This window comes from Saccostrea cucullata, unplaced genomic scaffold (genome assembly GCF_032062105.1).
Source record: "Saccostrea cucullata isolate Sc308-1 unplaced genomic scaffold, CSIRO_AGI_Scuc_v1 ctg17861, whole genome shotgun sequence".
In the NCBI taxonomy this organism is placed as follows: Eukaryota; Metazoa; Mollusca; class Bivalvia; order Ostreida; family Ostreidae; genus Saccostrea; species Saccostrea cuccullata.
Genome location: NW_026924798.1, coordinates 1 through 21,013, shown reverse-complemented (window position 1 = coordinate 21,013; position 21,013 = coordinate 1). Strand labels below are relative to the sequence as shown.

The 21,013-nt window shown below is 31.3% G+C and overlaps 1 protein-coding gene across 1 annotated transcript; it reads left to right on the top strand.

The window, feature by feature from the left end:
- Nucleotides 1-812: 812 nt before the first annotated feature.
- LOC134267324 (uncharacterized) lies at nt 813-16,473 on the top strand. The gene is made up of 8 exons (XM_062749547.1): nt 813-892; nt 1,080-1,209; nt 12,949-13,042; nt 13,702-13,723; nt 15,837-15,889; nt 15,986-16,120; nt 16,211-16,252; nt 16,421-16,473. The coding sequence occupies exons 1-8, from the start codon at nt 813-815 to the stop codon at nt 16,471-16,473; spliced, it is 609 nt and encodes a 202-aa protein (XP_062605531.1).
- Nucleotides 16,474-21,013: the final 4,540 nt, after the last annotated feature.

Sequence of the window (21,013 nt, the reverse complement as noted above, 5' to 3'; positions counted from 1 at the left end):
TCCGAGTCGGAAATAAAAAGGTTATTGTTTAAATCACTGATATCTATGAAATGCTGTTGATATAAAATTTGCAATTTAAAGGAAAGTACTATTTTTTAAATGTATTTAAGCACTGAACTCTATCATCATTAAAGGATATCATTTGAAATACTAATATCTCCATTTCTAATTTTCTTTCTATGTGATTACTCTTTGAAAGTTAGCGGACTTGATTTCTTGATAATCTACCGGAATGTAAATTAGCCAGGTCGCTAGGTCAGGTGGTAAAGAGACCAAAAATGCATGCAAATCTCGTGTGCATCTGTCTCTGTCTGACGCTATGGAGGCCAAATATGCATGTCAATCTTGTGCGACTGCCTTTGTATTTGGCATCAGTTGGCGAGGACTATTGATATAAGCATGGGAGTCCTCGTGTTATTTAAATCTAAATCGAAATTTAAAAAATCTAAATCTACAATTTTATTTCACAGTGAGATGGAAATATAAGGAACCACTGTCTAGTTCGTATAGTATGCCAAGGCATCAACGATGGTGGGAAATACGGAATAATTTGCATAACAGGCGAAGAAACATGGGATAATTTAGGCATAAAGGATTTCGCACGTTATGCAAATTATCCCATGTTTCCCACTTTCGGTGATGACCTGGTGTACTATACTAACTGGACAGTGATTCCTTAAATAAAGAAAAAAAATACACTTCCTCAAAAACCATCAGGAATTTGAACTCTATTGATCATGATAACTTTACTTTTTGGCACAAACGATCTCATTTTATGGAATTGCTTACTGCGAATTCCAAACAGTAAATGAATGAAAGAAAACTGGAATATTGTAGGTGGAATGAAAAGAGATGACTTTCTTTATATTCTTCTTGTGCCTTCTGAATGGAGGTAAGTTAATTACATGTAAGATGTAAGTATATACAGTTAATGAAAATTGGTCTAAAGGAAGTGCTTTTAATTCTTTTTTGTACGCCTAAATAACAAAGTTAACTTCACAACTACATGTACCCTTCTGTGATTAACGGTATCTCTAAGTTATCCAAAATTTTTACAAGTATTTTATCTTTTTTAACAGTGTATGCAATGACCGAGGAAAATGTTGGAGAAAGGGTACCTATGAGTTCATTCAGTGCTCTAGAAAAATGGACATTATACTGCTTAAAGACGTGAAACTGTATAACGGGACAGGATATGAAGTGTACTATGTGAGTTACATGTACATGGATTTTAGAAACTCCTTAGAAACTGTCCTATCTACATGTAATGGAAAACACAGATGTAATGCCACCATTACCGAACTTTTTCATTCCCCATATCCTGGAAGATTGTGCATTCTATTTTCATGTGTCCCAGGTAACTTACATTTTATGTTTGTCTTGAATACTGATTGATGATTGATTTTTGTTTTTTGAACGCCGAGACGGCAATATTTCAGCCATATTTCGGCGGAGAAATTAAAAAATAATATGAAAGATTTTGAAAGTTGGGTTTCTCTTGCGCCCCCCAGTGAGCCTACTCTTTTTCGAACTCCAGAGAAATGATCTTTTACGTGCCGAGAGGGTTGTTATCCTTGACACGGGACACCAATTAACGTTCTATCCGACGGACTTTAATTTTAAAAATAAAAACAGTTACATTCAAATATATATACTGAAAAGTAAAAGAAAATAACCTTTATGGCTCATTATAAAAGTTAATGAGAAAGGCCAAAGAGAGGGTCATGTTCAAAGCTTTTTATGTCAACGTTTCAATTTCAATCGTATTCACCGCATAAGGACATTACAAAAAGAATTCGGTACAATTTCAAATTTCAGATAAAACAAGATGTGTTTGTGAAACACTATGCGCCCGGCGGCAACAAATTTAAAAAAATATATTTTTAGCCTAACGGTCACAGTGAAGGGCAAAGGGTCATTGATCTTGGTGTCATTTGAAAGATATTGATGTGAAGTATGCATACCAAATTTCAAGTCTCTATCTTTCATGGTTCAAAAGTTATGGTGAAGGTTCAAAAAAGCTATTTTTAGCATATAAGGCACAGTAAAGGTCACAAGGTCATTAAACTAGATGTCATGTGAAAGGGGTTCATTAGTGGAGTATGCATGCCAAATAATACGTCTCTATCTTTCTTCGTTCAAAAGTTATGGCGAAGGTTAAAGTTTGCCATCAAAAAAGCTATATTTACCGTATAGGCCATAGTCAAGGTCACAAGGTCATTGACCATGGTGTCTTTTAAAAATGCAGCATAAGCGTTGTATATATACCAAATATGAAGTCTCTATCTTTCATGGTTTAAAAGTTATGGCAAAGGTTAAAGTTTGAAAAAAAAATCCTCTATTTTTAGCATATAAGTCACAGTCAAAGTCACAAGGTCATTGACCTTGATGTCATTTGAAAGAGCTTTATTAGTCGAGTAGGCACACCAAATATGAAGTCTCTATCATTCATGGTTCAAAAGTTATGGCGAAGGTTAAAGTTTACAGACAAACAGACAAACAGACAGACAGGACAAAACGATTTACGCCTCGGATGTTTCGATTCGGGCGCATAAAACGTTATGTAGTACTGAAAGATAGACATTTAATTAAGATGAATTTGATATATGAAAGATAACACCAGAAAGACAGTTTTGCTTCGATTGACCTTAATTTCCTATGGATTAATCTTTTTGAAATGTTGATTATTATTCATTTTTTTAACAAAATGTAAATGTTACGGGTATTTTTATGCGAAAGAATGAGTGCACTTTAGTGCGTCACTTGGGACCTTTTTTATGTGTATCATATTAAGTAAACATACTACTTCTAGTTAACTATTTTCAGAGCAACAGAGGAGCTACTTATCAATCACTGATGTCCAAAAAATAGCCAGGGGTAACGTTTTTCAAGCAGCATCTTTCTCTGGATATTTGCGGTGTGATATGTATGGTGGCATATCACAGATAACTATTTTTAAATTAAAGGCTTTGGAAATTTTAATTAGGGATAAAAACGGATCAGATATTATTGGAATTAAAAACATATATATAAAGGTACGTAATGGACACATTTAAAAAACCCAAAACTAGATGTGTTTGTGAAACACTTTGCGCCCGGCGGCAACAAAGTTCGAAAAAGCTATTTTTTATGCCCGCCCCCTCCCCCTTCCAAGAAGGGAGGGAATATTGCTTTGCTGCTGTCTGTCGATCTGTTAGTCCATTTAGTGTCCGTTCATTTTCTTCACAACCTTTGCACATACTGAAATGAAATTTGGTATACAGATTTTTCAGATAAATATCTTGGTAAGTTCTGTTTTAGGTACGATCTCACCTATTTTGTTAGAGTTATGCCCCTTCGACTTAAAAAATTCCAATCATTTGCAGTTTCCGTACATTTTCTTTGCAGACGTTGCACATACTTAATTGAAATTTGGTTTACTGATTCATCAGCTTAATATCTAGTAAAATCGCACCATTTTTGTCAGATTTATTCCCCTTGGACTTTGAAAAATTCCAAATATTTGCAGTTTTTGTTCATTTTCTTTGCAGAGTTTGCACATATTAAAAATTAAATTTGGTATACAGATTTATCAGGTGAAATCTAGGTCATGTTCTGTTTTTGGTCGTGCCATTTTTGATAGAGTTATGCCCATTGGACTTAGGAAAATTCCAATTTGGAGGAGGGTGCATAATTGTTTTATAAACATTTCTTGTAAGCACATAGGTTAGCATATAGGTCACAGTCAAGGTCAAAAGGTTATTGACCTTGGTGTCATTTGAAAGAACTTAATAAATGGAGTATCCATACCAAATATGAAGTCTCTACCTCTCACAGTTTAAAAGTTATGGCGTATGTTAAAGTTGAAATCAGACAGACAGAGAGACAAACAGACAGAAAAACAGATAGACAGGACAATATAATATACGCCCCAATCTATCGATCCGGGCACATTAAAACGTTTATTTTTAAAAACGTTAATAATGGAAGCCCGTTGAGGTCAGTTCGAGAAAGAAATATTTTTATTGCGTTTAAGGTACTCCGATCCTCAGGCTCTGAAAATCAAGCATTGACTAATTGAAAATGCTCACAAAATTGTCTCTGAATTTTCAAAGTATCGTGTTTTACCCATAATAATTCTTCAATCTTCATCTTTCAAGTTTATCATATTATATAGAGAAATTAGTGAATCTCAAATATATTTTCAGGAATTGCGAATAAAAACACCTGCTATGCATTTTCCAATTCAAAGAACAAGTTCACTTTTGCCTTATTTGGCCCTGTGAATTTCAGAAGACTGAATTTGCATAGTTTTACTTAACAATGTATTGAATAGCACTTAAATCTTTGGTGACTGCGTATCTATCAAAAATGACGTAATTTTCTTGCTAGTCAATGCATTATACAATTTCCTCCTATTCTGAAAAAGTTTGCAAAAACGGCCAATTTTTAAAGTTATTTTTCGATATTATATATAGAGCGCAACCTCTGATCTAAAATGTACAACTACTAAATGATAGAACTACGAGGGGTTATCAAAAAGTTCGTGGACTAGCGCCATAAAATTAAAACCGCTTTAGGCACATCAATGAATTTTAAAATATCTAGCTGGCATCATCTTTTCTATCTAGAGAATAAATCATAAATCACAAATTTTATTTTTAAATAAATTAGTAATGTTTTTGTAAGCAATGGTATGTCCAGGCGGCGCAACCTCGAACACGACGTTTTTGCGACCTATGTTTAACTGAGAAAAACTCTTAAGGATATAAACATTTGACATCCAAAAATCCCGTAAATTCAGGTATGTGTCGGAACACAATTGTTCCATAAAATATAAAATTTTCACTTCATTTTGAAAGTTCTGTAAAATTTTATCGTAAATTTTACATGGAATGTACAAACAAATGAGGCCTTGAAAATGACGTTAAAAGGGGGAGGGTTTCCTTTTCCAGCATTCTTTAAAGTTTTGTCCCTGAAAAAACTTGTATAGACCTAAGAAATGTTTAAATTGGCTACATAGAAATAATATGCGTTCAGAGTACTTGTCTTTTAATGTCAAAATAGATTCAGAGAGAACAGGGATATACAGTTAATGTCGATTTGTAGTCAAGGTGTGTAATATCAATCACGTAAAAAAATGACGTTGATCATGTGTTATAGATATTGAACAACCAAAAGCAAAATATGCTGGCACAATCAAGCCAGGATCTCTCCCAATGTATAAATCCATTTGGAATATTATATTCATTGAAAGCCGCTGTTAATGACATTGTAAAGTCATAAAAACAAGGTGGGTTTAAGTCCTTACTCACCTCCAGGGAATCTAAAAAAAAAAAAAAATGTATGAGGTAGGAGAAGAAAAGGACATTAAAAAAAATGACGTTGTCGGACGTCATGAAAATAAACGACGACAGCGCCTGGTGATCAAATAATGTCGTTTTTATTTTATAATAATTTGGCAAATAATGAACATATCGGGCTAAAATTTTCAACAATTCTTTATTTTTTGTTGTTTTATGTTTCATTTAAATTTTGAAAGCACAGACTATGTTTTTTATAGCATTTTTTGAAATTTTGAAAGCGTTTTATTTTTTAGATCAGAGAGTGCTAAATATTGAAAGTAATAATTTTATAGCCTCAGTCCACGAACTTTTTGATAACCCCTTGTATATCTGGGTATTGAAAGACGTTTTATTTTTTAGATCAGAGAGTGCGCTGATATTATTTTTCGTCATTCAAAGTACTCAATTATACCTGTTTACCTGAAAATTCAAGCACATTGCAGTTCCATAAAGCCAGTTTTCCACGACCTGGACCTTTAGGAGAAATTATTAATAGGAAATGAAAGCACAAAGTCTCTATTTTATTTTGATGCTTCAAATGGAAAATCAAGTGTTAATCAATCAACTGGTATATCTACAGGGCCATTTTATGCAAAAAGTGAACCGATCTTTTTGATCAATTAACACATTTCAAAAATAAAAATCATAGATATCCAGGCTTTTAAAGAAATTCCACAATTTTCATAATATAATGTGCTTTAATTTCTTTTATTTACTTCTATCATTTTACAATTCAAAGTGTAAAAAGAATCCCCTGTCATTGCAAACGTCCATAAGCACTTCTAATTTCACATTATATTAAGAAACATTGGTATCTATGGCTAGATTAAAATGAACATTTATTTCTTGATATATCTTATTCTAAAGTGCTTTTACGGGGTAAAAATTTTAACTTTCAATTAGACCTTTCTGAGAACTTCAAAAAACCTTGAAACACATTGAGATATGAAAAATGTTGCATGAAAAGATTTAGTTTTCAAGCTTTATTTTGAGACTTTGAATTGAATAATAAATTAAAGAGTTGTCCTTCCTGGTTGAGGATCGGAGACCCTTAAATCAATAATTAAAAAAAAATTGTTGGCCAAATTATTTAAGTATAATCTGGTTTGGGCCAGTTTACGTTTTTATATAATCCGCGAATTTAATTTAAAAATCATAAAACTGCGGGTGTAAATATGAATTAAAATTTGCCGCTCAATAATACAACCGCAGTAATGGACTGACGGGGCTGACGAAAGGAGCTCGAGGTAATAAATGAAACATAGACCTAGTAGCCATGATGTTTGTTTATTTTAAGGAATCACTGTCTAGTTATCAACGATAGTGAGAAACGTGGATAATGTGCATAAAGGGCAAAGCCAGTTATGCATGTTATCCCACACTTCCCTCAGGTATCGTTGATGTCCCTGGCATACTACACAGTTTGCTAACTTAAAGGTGATCCTTTTTTCCCATTTCATTGTGAGATAAAATTATAGATCTAGATTGTAAAAATGTACACTAATAGATTTAAATTACACGAGGCCTCCCAGGTCAATTTCGATAGTCCTGGCATACTGACGTCAAACACAGAGAAAGCCGCACGAGATTTATATGCGTATACTGTAAATGTACTTTATTTAGCGTGTACGATATTTGGCGGAAACTGATTTTTGAAGAAGTTAGCGTAGATTTGAATTAGCGCATTTCTTCATATTCTTATTTATGTGTATATGTGCAAGGCATTTAGCTTTGAACTTGATTTAGCGGTTGCTGCGTTCCGCCAAAGACGCTAAAAAGAATACGCAGTCAAATATAATACGTTTACAGTATTTGGCCTCCTCGGCGTCAGACACAAAGACAGACGTTGACACGCACGAGATTTACATGCAAATAAGGCCTCCTTAGCTCCCCACCTATCGACTTGCCTAATTCCGGTAGAATTATCAAGAAATCTACTCAACTAACTTTCAAGGAGATATCTTAGAGAAAACGAATAGAAAGAGAAGAAATATACAGAAATGATTATTAACCAATGAGAGGCCAGAATACAAACAAAATTAAATCATTTGCATTTAAACGAAGTACAAGTACTTTAGCGATTAAACGCAAGATTTTTTAGATTATACGTAATACTAAATTGCGAATAAACGTAATACCTTTGCGATTATAAACACATTTTTGCGTTTTAAAGTATTACTTTTTCGACTTTAAAACAGAACACTAAAGGTTTTTTGCGTTCAAACGTGATAGTTTTGCGTTTAAACGCGGTAATATTGTGTTCAAAGGCAGTCATTTCTATATCAACCTTAATTAGTAAATTTGATCGACACACACTTACTGCTTACTGATATAACTTTTCCCATTTCTTTTACTTTGAAGAAATTGTTGTCTTTCAATAGATTTCCTTCGAGAAAAGGATCTTTGAGAGGATAAATCACTGACGTGAATTAAAAGAGGAGAAAAATGTTGTAAAAAACGAGAGCAACATGGGAACAAAATTTGTGATATGTCTTAAACTCATAGATCTCTACATATATTCTTAATGAAGTTTAAGTAGGTTGCTTAAAATACATTTTTTCTTTCTTTTTTTTTTTGTCTACTTCAAAACTCTGAAGCGATGCAAACAATTTTCTAAAATTAAAGACTAGCCTAAAGAGGAAAACAAATGATTCCAAAAATCTCCCACGTTGCGGTCACAAAGTTTACGGTTTAGGAAACGACTGATGCAATGTTGGAATTACAAGCAACACAAATAAGCATGTAGACTTAAAGGAACTTTTTCACGAGAACAAAGTAACATGGAATCATATGAGATCAAAATTAAAATCAAATGAAAACAGATTCATCGATTCGTGTTGGCCTACTGTCGTGTTGTAAATTTTCATGTTGTAAATTTTGTATTTACAGCCCACCCGGTAAATTCAAAATTTTCAACATGACACTACCACATAATTCACAAGTGATATTTATACCACCGAAACATTTTTAATTTTTTGTGATATGTAGGCATTTGATTATGGGCTTCGTTAAAAGGGTTAGGTTCTAAAGGGTTTAATACATTTTGGTTGTTATGATGCTATTGTTTTTGTACAATTCTCAAAATTGTACAATTTTGCAAAAAGAAACTGAACCTTAATGGTTCTTTTTTAAAGGCTCGGATGACAGTATTTATTATAATCTTTGGCTAACTGATGTCTGATTTCAAACAACAGTATCCTCATAATCCATTTTAATTCAAAAAAAATTTTTAGAAGGATTTTGAAACGCAAAAATATTGTTAAAGGAGCAAGATGTGTTTTATTTTTTTTTTTCGCAAAATTATTGCACGCATTAATCGCAATATTTAACGATTAAACGCAAAGTGCGTAAAATGAAATACTTGAAACAATTTTTTTAGATAGACCTTCTTCAAAAATTAATGTTATTCAGAATTTAGTTGTCTATTTCATACATTTGAAGTAATATGCTGCTTTAACAAACACAATACAATTTGAGCACTGCATACATGTACTTACTGATATTCGTGGGGTTTAATTTTCGTTAGTTTTCGAGGTATGCAGAGATCTACTAATTCATGTCCACCACGAAATGTAAAATGTTACATACATAACTACTGAACAAGTCCTAATCCACGAATCAAGAGATTTTGCTCAAATGGGACCCCACAAAAATATATTCCATTTCCTCCTGTGAGCAGTCAGTGCCATCATATCATTGAAGCATCACTCAATTATAAATACCATTCGTCTGTCAGTCTGTAGTTCTTGTTCTGTCAGTCCGTCACAAAAACAATAACGTTGGTCACATCTTTTGAATGAGAAGAGATAGGGCTTTCATATTCAACCTGTGTATTGCCTGTGACAAGACCTTTTTAAATAATTTATGATTTTTGATCTCCAGATTTTGTTCAATTTGAATTAAATAATTAGTTTTATATGATTGATCAAGTGTACATTGTTCAACTGTAAAATAAGTTATACACATTTCGAGATTGGTTCCATCTCACAGGTAGCTTTTATGGCTGTGATGGATAGAGAAGTACTGGGACTCCTTTATATGCACGAAGAAAATCAGTATTTTTGGAGAGGTAGAACTTAATCTGTACCCGGAAAACAAGAAAGACATCATATTGATGATAGAAGGTCTGTTACTCTTCTATTTTTTCATAATGCTACGCCACCTCCCATCTGTATCTTATACGTCAATAAAATTTGAACATATGTATCATATACATTGTATAAAGATATATATATATATGAATATGTTAGTGTTTGATGTCCATCTTAAGTATTGTAAAATTACTAATACATAATCTTTAAAATTATTTTGAGATACGACGGGTTCTATTTTCGTGACACTATACATAATTACGGGTATATGGCGATGGATCACGAGGAAGTTTTTTCTGGGAAAAACTTTGATCAAACCGCATATGCAAAGCATCATTTTCACTGTAGTTGTCGAAATTGTGTTTTTATCTGAAATGATTCTTAAAATGATTTTTTTTACATTGCCCATTGGAAATTGCGGATCATTTCACTCAATCTATATCTTCATTGTGCAAAAAATTAGCAAATTTTACTATTTTTATAGAGTATTACAAAATATGACGTACACAATGGATTCACATGTAAACATAATAAAAATATTGGAGATATTCTCAAATTTCTGAGTTTTGAATTTCAAGAGCGTATGTTTATTACTTATTCTTTTATAATATTTTTATTTCCCCTTCCTTTAAGAGCTACAGATTATCATATCGTCAAAAACACACTGCAACAACGTCAACCTACCTATTAATTAAAATTCGGCTAAAAAATCAGTTAAATCAAATTCTAATTATATTTGTGTACCTATAATTTCTAAATTTTGTTTAATTTTAATAATTAAGCGAAAAAAGTTGCATTAAAACAGTAAATACTCTTCTTTTTACTATGACGCACGAAATATTGCGCAATGGAAACTATAGTCGGCCCCCTTAAATGGATTTTTCTTATCTTCTTATTTCAGAAATTGAAAAATGTCGATGGAAAGATTACGGTTTTCCATTGATCAGCACAATCGTATCTATCATTGCATCAGTAGTCATGACTATCGGCGGAATTGCATTTTGCATAGCATGGAGGAAAATTCAGAGCAAGACAACAGGTATATGTGTATGAGAAAAAAAGCTAACACGTTATCGAATGATGAAGAATAAATGTACATTGTGGAGCAGTACATGTATTTTAAAATATGTTTAATATTTAATTCAATCCCGTGCATAATTCCGATTTCTCTTTCAGGAGAGTTGAACGAAGAAAAGAGGTAAGATGTTTTCATGATTTTAGAATTCATTTAAAATTCACGTGTTTAATATTTTCTCGGAAACAAAAAAAATACAAGTCTTTTGAATAATTCAATTTAAAACAAAGACAACAAAGTTGATTTTATTTTATAGCATTGATCAACGGACTAATCCGAGGAAAAAACGAAATTATACCGACCTTCGCATACATGCATTAACCCATAACTATGAAACACCAGAAACGTACATGGAAGTTTCATTGTAGGTGTTGTAAACCACTCCTTATCCATTTCATTCCTCTGTGTATTCTTTGTCAAAATACTAGCTTGCAATACATATAACAATGGATATGTACAATTAAAAATACAATTATTACAAACCAAATTATATATATGACTAGTAGAATATATAATGGTGTTTTTAATAAAAATTTATCAAAATATCTTAGTTATGTTTGTTTGTTAAATATTCCTTTGGAGAATACATGTATTTTACTCATATCTTTGAACGATATTTTAAAGCAAATTTTTCTTCATAAGAATATACAAACAGTTATGACAAAAAGGGGCAAAATTTGTAAAAAGGGAAATTCTGTCGAGTTGGCGGAAGGCCTTGTTTCAAAGACAACATAGATTTTGCTTCTGAGCAAATCAAACATCCTTTTAATCGTAACTTGAAGAAGTATATGTTTGGAATCAGAACTTTTTTTTCAAAAGTGATTATTTGTAGATTAGCTTTACATAATTCAACCTCAAAAAACTGTGAAAATGTATGTTAATTATGCTTTAATTGTTTGATATCTAGGCAGATTTTTTGGTCATTAAAAGATTTGAAGATATTTCCGTTATATTAAAAAAACAGCGTGTGACCTTCAGCCGAAATATGAGTGAATACATAACTGTTGCTTTTCGACTTTGAAAATATTAATGTACAACATGTTTACGCCGTTTGATTCCTTTATGGCAAATTTTATTATAAGGAGCAAAGAGGTTACTTCCTAATCGTACTTCTCCTTTTAAATAATCTCCCATCATTGAGTGAAAATGTGATAGGCAACATTCATCATTCAAACCCAACCTGTATTGATGTCTTAAAAAATGTCTATGGACATTCTAAATCTATCTCAGCTAATTTGGACAAAGTTTTTGTTTTGTCTTAGTTGTAAGGCTCATTCCTGTACCAGTTTGAAAATCTTACACTGGTATGGCGATTCCAAGTTAAATTTCCTTTGTTATCAATGTTTGTCGCTCCAATCCAAGAAATGCTTCAATGCCACCAAATGAAACAATGACTAGACAAAACAGAAACAAATGACCCTGGTCTACAACTATTAATTTGAGTCATTTTATTTATAACTAATTTCAAACATCGGGACCTCTTTAAATCAAAGCACCATAGCCTGAATATTAATTGACAATCTAAAGACTTGCTTTCCACATGAAATCTATACGAGGTAAGCCCCATATTGTTCACATTGTTCCTATAATAATTTGAATACATTTATCATGAAACATCTTTTTGATAATTCAAAGTGTTGCCGTTTGTAGAAATTTTCATTTGAAATGTTTCAAAATTGTTTAATGTGTAGCAATAAACCATTTTCCGTTGCATGTGTTGTAATGTCGTACAGTTTAATTTGTGACACGAGCAGGTTAATATGAACAATATTATAAAGTTTCCAAAGCTCAACATTGAGCCAGCTTTGATATAAATGGTACTTGGTTTAATATCCCGCTTTACCAGAATTTTTTTAATTATCATATTATTAACTAAGTTTCAATATTGGAAAACATGAAATACCATTAAAATGTGTAGAAAATGTTTCATATGCAGAATAAAATCAATTTGTCGCGTTACCAATGTACGTCGACTGGCAACAGTAATTTGTGAATTAATTTGTGTGATAGTGTATTGTTTAACATCCCTCTCGAGAATTTTTCACTCATATGGAAACGCTACCACTTGCCGGATGAAAGGCTGTTCATCTTTGTCCTTTACTCGACACTTAGAGCATTGAGCAGTGAAGGCTTTTTTTTTTCGTGCCAGCACCAACTGCAACAAGGCTTCTCGGTTTATACGGTCTCATTCGAAGGACCCACGTCCCAAAGTGGGATTCGAATCTGCGACATAAGGAGCAACTCCTTACTCCACGACTCTAGAGCAGACGCTCTAACCACAGGGCCAAGGGGGCGACTGCTAATTTGATATACAGCACAAATTATAAATTTATTCGTTAAGTTGTTTGTTTATACTTGGTACACTCGGTGTTCAATTGGGTGATGCAATCAAAACATGTTGAAGTACTTCCTTATTTTCTACATGTTTAATAATATTATTCTATATTTTATTTTTCAGTTTGATAATGGTAATATACCCACAATGAATTATTTTTTAGTGATTTTTGTGAAGATTTTAATTTTTCTTAGGATCATATTTTTCTCTAGTCATTGTAAGTCTACATGTATTCATATCTTTTATATTTTATGATTATATTCTTTTACTCTTAGTATTTTCACCATGCTTTATCAAAAAGAGTGAATTTCTATTTTTCCGTAATTCATGCATGTTAAGTGTTTAATTGTGTGTGAAGAATTACTTTTACCTTTTCAAAGTATTAATGGAGACGTTTTGAAATAATATTCAATTATTTCTATTATTGTTGCCCGACTTTAAAACATATAATTATATAATCTGCAAAACGTTGCAATGATACCTGGAATGGTAATGATAAAAATATTGGATACTAGCAGAAGTAGATAAGCATAGAAACATTAAAAACAAATGAAAGCTAAATATATGCAGTTAGTTGAAAAAACGACATATTTACTGGTCCGCGTGGCGAAGTGGTTAGAGCGTCTGCTCTAGTGTTGAGGAGAAAGGAGTTGATCCTTAAGTCTCTCCTTTGACTCCTACGTACCGTTCATTCTATATTCTGCAAAATTCACGTCCAACAACCCGGGCCCCATCTTCTCTTGCCTGTCTCTGTCCCGCCCTGCATGTAATTGATTAAACACCCATCGATGATCCAGTAGCTTTATGAAGAAATCAAGTATTTTTTCCATCATACGTTTTATCTCGAAAGAAAAAAATGTTATTTAATTTTTTCAGGGACTAATGCGTGCTTTATAAGGTAAGATGCTTTAAGTTTTCTCCCTATCGTGACTTTCTCAAAAATAAGGAATTTTTGCTTTACATTTAAAAAAAAATTACTTACAACTTTTTGTTTCAATTTAATAGGCCAGGGACCCGTTTTACAAAAGAACTCATGACTTAGACCAAAAACTTCAGATTATTGTAAAATTTTGCAAAATTATTAATTCTCTTTGAAATTGTCTGTGTAAAAATATCTTACCACATTCTTTTTAAAATGTTTAAAATAATTTTCGATGTAATGTTAGCTAAAAAGTTATATGAATAATTATACTTGGTCAATATACAACACACTGGGGGAGATAATTTGTGAATTAATTGAACGTTTGACGTGACGTAAATTAACGTTTAAAGCGTCAAAATGAGAATTTTTCAATCATGAAAGAAAATGGGGCTTGGCTGTGATGCGTAATACTGTAATGTGTTTTTTTATAAAAAACTAAAAAGCAAGACATGAAATACCATGAGCAGTAAAATTTCATTTTTACATATACACATGCTTTGATCAAAGGCAACTTTTTTTATTCTGAAAATTTTATTTTACATTGCCAAAATTCTCAAATTTACAAACATTTAACATATTAATTAATGGTAGAAAATTTTTGCATATGATATAAATTTGATTTTCTAATTAAATAAAACAACAATAAACAAACAAAAAACATTTTATTTGTGAAAAATTTTATGGGAACAAATGTATTTTATTTTCATCCCTTTATTCACGGTTTTCCAATTGTTTATACATTGGAAAGACTTTGATTTATTATGGTAAAACATTGAATATCCTATGAATTTTTCTGTCACTATAGTCATATTTTTATTTGTTTTATATAAATATATTTTCGTTTTAAAAATATCAATGGGTATAATTTGAAATGAATTAATGTTTGTATCATTTTTGTGGACAATTTTTTTAGATGTCAAGGTATCTCTACATCTATTCAAATCATGTAAGGCCACATTCATCGTTAAATAATGACTAAAGAAATAAATTAATTACTTTTAGTTGCAGTTTTCATTCCCATTTCTTTTATAAATAAAATTGAAGAAATAAAACATGTGATAAAATTTTCTACAAATGAATCCATTATCATTTTTCATTACTTATGGAATGCATAACGCACAATGCAATTTTAAAGTTCCTTTAATTTTTTTTTCAACCATATATGCATGCTTAAAAACTATTACATTTTAATGGTATTTCATTTGTTTGCTTTCAAAAATATTATTTGAATCCACATTTAAATACGTGTTAATTGACAGTTAATATATTTTTGAAGCAAATTTTCAATTTGATTTTTTTTAATTGTGTATTTTAAAACATATGATTATACCTCCTGCAAAACGTTACACTGATACAAATGTTAATGATAAAATAAACTAGGTAGATAAGCAAAAATTAAAAACAAATTAAAGTTAATATATGCAGTTAGTTGAAAAAAGTTTTTTACTTAAACGCAGGTTTTTTGGTAAAAAAATTTACATTTGAAAAAAAAATTTTCCTTAGATAATCTATTTTGATTGGTAATTTATGATAAGTTATCAAAAAACCCAATTTGTTTTAAATGGTTAAAGAATGTGCTTTGACACAAATTTCAGTAATTTTAAAAGCAAGGTTTTTACCATTGTATAAATTTTCTCTCGAAATTAATTTTAACTTTAAGTTCAAAAACCACTTTGCTTTTGTAAAAATGTTTAAACATTTCTACATCATGTACTTTATTTAGAAATAAAGAATTTTTTCTCTAACATTTTTTCAAATATTTACAACTCTATGTTTCAATTTAATTGCTTAGAGAATTGTTCTTAACAAAAAGATACAATAGTAACTATAGTTAACTATTGTACCAAAGTAAAAACTTTTATTTACTATAGTGAAAACTTTGGGGCTTCGATTTATTATGGTGAAAACTTTGGAATTTTGATTTACTAAATAAAAAACTTTGGAATTTTGATTAACTATAGTAAAAACTTTGGAACTTTGATATATTATAGTGAAAACTTTGGAACTTTGATTTATTATAGTAAAACATTGGAACTTTGATTTACTATAGTCATATTTTTTTTGTTTTATATATACATATATTTGTTAGGGGTACCACTGAATGCTGTCCTTTGTATCACAAAGTTGACAATAGATGTCAAGGTAAAAAATTATTTAAGGCATATTTTGATCGATTAAAAAAATCAAATTATTACAGTTGAAATAATGATACTGAATGATACCTTCTTGCTTGTTAAGCATGCCCTCCTGGGTATTTTGGGCATATGTGTAAAAACAAATGTCCATTTCCTTCATACGGATTACTTTGTCGACACAAGTGCAATTGTTCTGAAGTAAATTGCAACCATATATCTGGATGCCCGATTACAACAGGTATTTCATTTGTTTGCTTTCAAAAATATCTATTTGAATTTGATCATTACATATAGAACAACAGATTTTTAAAATCTCCTTTTCTTGTAGTGTATTTACAGCAACCACAGAGTACAACGAAGTTAAATAAAGGTTTGTTCAATTGTTTATCCTTCAAAATAGTACGCAATAATAATGTACAAAAAAGTAATTGCCTTCCTATTTTGATTGGTAATGTAAATCCGATGAGATGCCTAAATTTCAAATTTTAGTAAGAAAATTGTATATTTAATGTTATTCATTTTCATCAATTTGCTTCAGAATTTTCAATTCCTACATCAGCAAAAATGAACAGAAATGAACACAGATGGTGAATATGTTGTAACGACTTTAAAATTTACAGAAAGCAAAAATACAGAAAGAGCAATCATTATTATAATTGGTACCAGTATTTCTTGTTTGCTACTTATTTTTATAATCTATGAGATATACATGTTTGGGTCTCGATATTTTTGTATACCACAGGAAAACATACATAACAGGAATATTTATGCAAACGTTATTGATATAAATGAATAATATGCGCATATTGATACTGATAACATCTATGACGATTAACTCTGAAAATGTTATTTTGAAGGGTAAAAAAACTTGAATTAAATAGTCAAACACAGTAACTCGTTTCTGTTCTATAATTTTCTTTTCAAATGCATTCTTGTGACAAGTTATATACATGACTTAATACAAATGTAAGGACAAATACGAGACTGATCAAAATATTCATGGGCTTGCGCCATATACATGTAATTAACACCACTTGAGGTTCATTAACGAATTTTAAAACATTCACTGAACATCATTTTGTTTATCTATAAATTAAACCACTTATCTTAAGTTTTTTAAAATTATAAATTGTTTATGTTTCCTTTAGCAATAGTCTGATCTGTCGGCGCAACCTTAAAGTTGGACGTTTTTCTATCCGTATTTGGCGTCAACCTTAAAAGTTTTACGGACGTTTTTCATATGGAGATGAGTATCATTCTGTAAAGTTTGATCCACTGGAAAATACTGATACGGACACAGGGAATGTTACAACAGGCCTGGGGTACAGATAAACCGTTTTTATCAGTTACGTTAAAAAGTCTTGTTGCTCCAGTTAGGTATCCATTGCACTCAGACAAGCAAAGCATACGTATGTTAGCATAATCAAATAAGGAAATGTCACAATGTATATATCTATTTACAAAATTAGGCATTGAAATCAGCTGTCCATATCATTGTAAGCCATATAAACAAGACGATCCCGAGTTTCACTCATTGCTTAGAATTCGAGAGAATCACTCAGAAAAAAGTGTATTGAGACAGGGGGAGCAATCATTTAATAGATTTGATAGCGTAACGGCGAGAGCGCCAGGTGAATATATAATGTAATTTGTATTTAACGATAATTTGGCAAATTATGAACATATCAAGCCAATTGAAACTTCTCAACACATTTTAAACTTTTGTTGTTTTTTTTTGTGTTATTATAAACTTTGTACTCAAATTTACCATGTCGATAGAATTAATTTTATCGCATCGTTGGAATTGTCATTTCACGAAGTCTTTGATTTTCCTCGTAATATGCTTTTAGAAATACATGTAGATGTAATGAGTACCTTGCGTTTGCTTTCGAGCACGCTATTGATGATATTTCAAAAAAAGAAGACTATGTATAGAGTAATGATTGAGTTAATTTTATATTAAAAACTACTTCTTTTTAAGTGATTATCAATATCTCACAAAAGAGAAATAATCATTCATATTGTGCTCATTATAAAACATTTTATAAAGTTTAGCTGGTCTCTTCATTCAAAGAAGACATTCAAATTTTATCCATATTTCATTCCTTCGCTTATGAATCAGCAACAAAAAGTAAATTTCAAACAACTGTAACTTTCTATAGACAAAATGAAAACGTTAGATTTCGAGTAACAGACACTTTATAAAGTTGGTAAACCAAGCGATTTTAAGGAGGTAAAAAAATCGACTCGACTTTGTTTAAAAGCATCCATCAACTGTATTTTCAAACTTAGTAAATTAGTCAAAAAGTAGTGTCACAGCTGCTAATCGATGAAATATATGGAGAAAACGAACAGTATTCAAGATCAAAAGTCCATCAACAATACAAAATAGGAGCAAACACCGACCTCTGAAAATATCAGAGGTGGGATCAGGTGCCATGGAGGAGTAAGCATCCCTTGCCGACCGATCACACCCTTGTCATGATCGGGAAATAATGGAAAATCCGTCGTCAATTCAGTGTGTAAATAATGGACTTACAATAAGTATGAAAAACGTCGGCGAACATATGACTCAATGATAAATTGTATTTGCTGACAAGGTAAGTATCGGTATCGGGAGGGGGGGGGGGGGGGTTCTTAGGAACTCATATGTTTTGCAAAGATATATAGGCATTGAAAATCTTGACTTGCCTTTGAGGGGCGTGTCTACTTTCAATTTGCTACCAACGACTATGTACAATGTATATAAAAAAATAGTTGGGCTGAGAGACCTTCTACTCACCTTCTCCTTGTTCCCAATGAGGTTAAATGAATACATGTAAATTAAAATGTTTTTCAAAAGATATAATTAATAAAATTGATTCTCTCAACTACTAAAATCTAAGTAAAGAGTTTTATGTTTTATAATTTTTTTTTCAAAGTGCGTTATATGTCCCAAGGTAAAAAAAGTTTATGTATACTCTTTTAAAACGCACTTTGAAATATTTTTTCAAAGTGCATTGAGTGTGTCCCAAATTTACGGCACTTTGAAAATTTTTTTCAAAGTGCGTTAATTTTGTCCCAATTTTAACGCACTTTGAAAATTTTTTTCAAAGTGCGTAATTTTTTCAAAGTGCGTTGCCACAATGCATACTGTGGGAAAGTATAATTACATATGATGTTAAAGTTAAAGATAACAAACAGTGATCGGTCACAAAAAAAATCTATAAACAACACAAATATGAAGAGGCATAAAACACGGACCCCTTGAAATTCCAGAGGTGGGATCAGGTGTCTAGGAGGAGTAAGCGTCCCATTTGACTGGTTTCACCCCTCGTGATCCCTATGTATTGATCAGCTAGACGGAACAAATTAATTATAAAAACAAAGGCCTATCAATTGGTAGGAAACAAATCAGCTAAAGCACGATCCAATGAAAGGTCATATTTGCTGAAAAGGTCAATATAACGACCATAGAATTTAACAAATACCGACTTTAAAGGAAGTTGTTGATAATCTGCTTATATGTATCAGTGAGTCATGCCTCGTTTAAAAATGATTTTTATAATCATGTCCTATAAGCCTAAGTTAAGATAAAAACACCATTCAGGTGGTAGCGCATTTACATTATTTTTTTTGTCTTGTAATTTATAATAAAAATATATACTTTTTAATTTATAATAAAAATATAACCCTTGATTTGTTGATTTTGTGTTCTTTTATGTCCCATTTAAGATTTAAAGGAGATGGGTGAACATGATGAGCGAAAAGCCTATAGCGCGACAAACATGAAAATGAAAAATAAACTCTCAATTATATCAAAATTTCGCTTATATACCATTTCATATAGCATAAAAGTATACTTTACGTTAAATCTCTGCAACTTGCAAAAATCTCACGAAGATTGAATTTATTTGATAATGAATAATATACACACACAAAAGAGGACAAAAAGAGTTATTTTCTCACACTTTAACACAATTTTTCGATATGAATGGATCTCCACTCATTTTTTTAAAACTTGATCCTCAAAGTTTGCATAAAAATATACATTTTTGGGTAACCAAAATAAAGAGTGAAACATATGGAGATAATGAACAGTATTCAAGATCAAAAATCCATTTAACAATACAAAATAGGAGCAGAGCAAATGGGGACCTCCAAAACATCAAAGGTGGGATCAGGTGCCATGGAGGAGTGAGGATCCGCCGACCGGTCACATCCGCCGTGTGCTCCTTGTCATGTTCGGGAAATAACGTAAAAATCCGTCGTCAGTTCATGGTCAAAAATTGTATTTCACTCAGCTGACAAAGATCAATTGTATTACTGACAAGGTCATTGTAGGATGTAAACTTAAAATGATGACTTTAAACGAGATTGCTGATATATTTGTTTCATCAAATTTTTTGTCAATAATTTATCTCGTTTTAGAAATTGTTAATTAATACGTAAAGCATGCTCTTGCATATCGAATCAACTGAGATATACAAACTCCATACTTAGTATTCAGGTAATGAAGGTATATTGCTGCAGAAGTAAGGGAAGTTGACGATTGTAAAGTTAAAGTCATCACGTTTATCATAGAGCTTGGTTGTCAGATTACCATTAATGTCTTTTTCAAGTAAAATATCCAAGTATCTAAAACAGATATGTCCTTGACTCTGGTGGTATCTTTTATCTCAATCTAAACGTATAAATACAGGATATATTGCTGCAGAAGTACGGGTAGTTGACGGTAAAGTAAAGTCATCACCTTTTTCATAGCGAAATAAGAAAAGAAATAAATATAAACAGGTGTGTCATTGTTTGATAATATTGTACATTTTGACAATATATTGTAATACCACAGATATAAAGAATAGAAAATTCAGTTAAACAATATGGTCTTATGAATTTTACAAAATATATTACTACGAATTAAAGTGAAGCTCAAAATACTTAATTAACATTCTTAATTGTAATAACCTTAAAAAATTGTAAAAGTTCATCATGTCATAATCACATATAATGTATTATCCCTAAGATCATTAACAGTAAAAACAATACACATCATTTTCCTTGCATTCGGAAGTGTAACTAGATCAAAACTCTTTTTCACAAATGAATGCACTATTGATGTTACAGTTGTCATCATTCCAGAATCCATTTCGGC

Excerpts from the sequence above, each read along its gene's own strand:
- LOC134267324 (XM_062749547.1), top strand. The coding sequence starts at position 813 with ATGAAAGAAAACTGGAATATTGTAGGTGGAATGAAAAGAGATGACTTT. Across the intron at positions 1,210-12,948 it reads CAGGATATGAAGTGTACTAT|TTTGATAATGGTAATATACC; the intron begins GTGAGTTACATG and ends TTTATTTTTCAG. Across the intron at positions 15,890-15,985 it reads AGTTGACAATAGATGTCAAG|CATGCCCTCCTGGGTATTTT; the intron begins GTAAAAAATTAT and ends TTGCTTGTTAAG.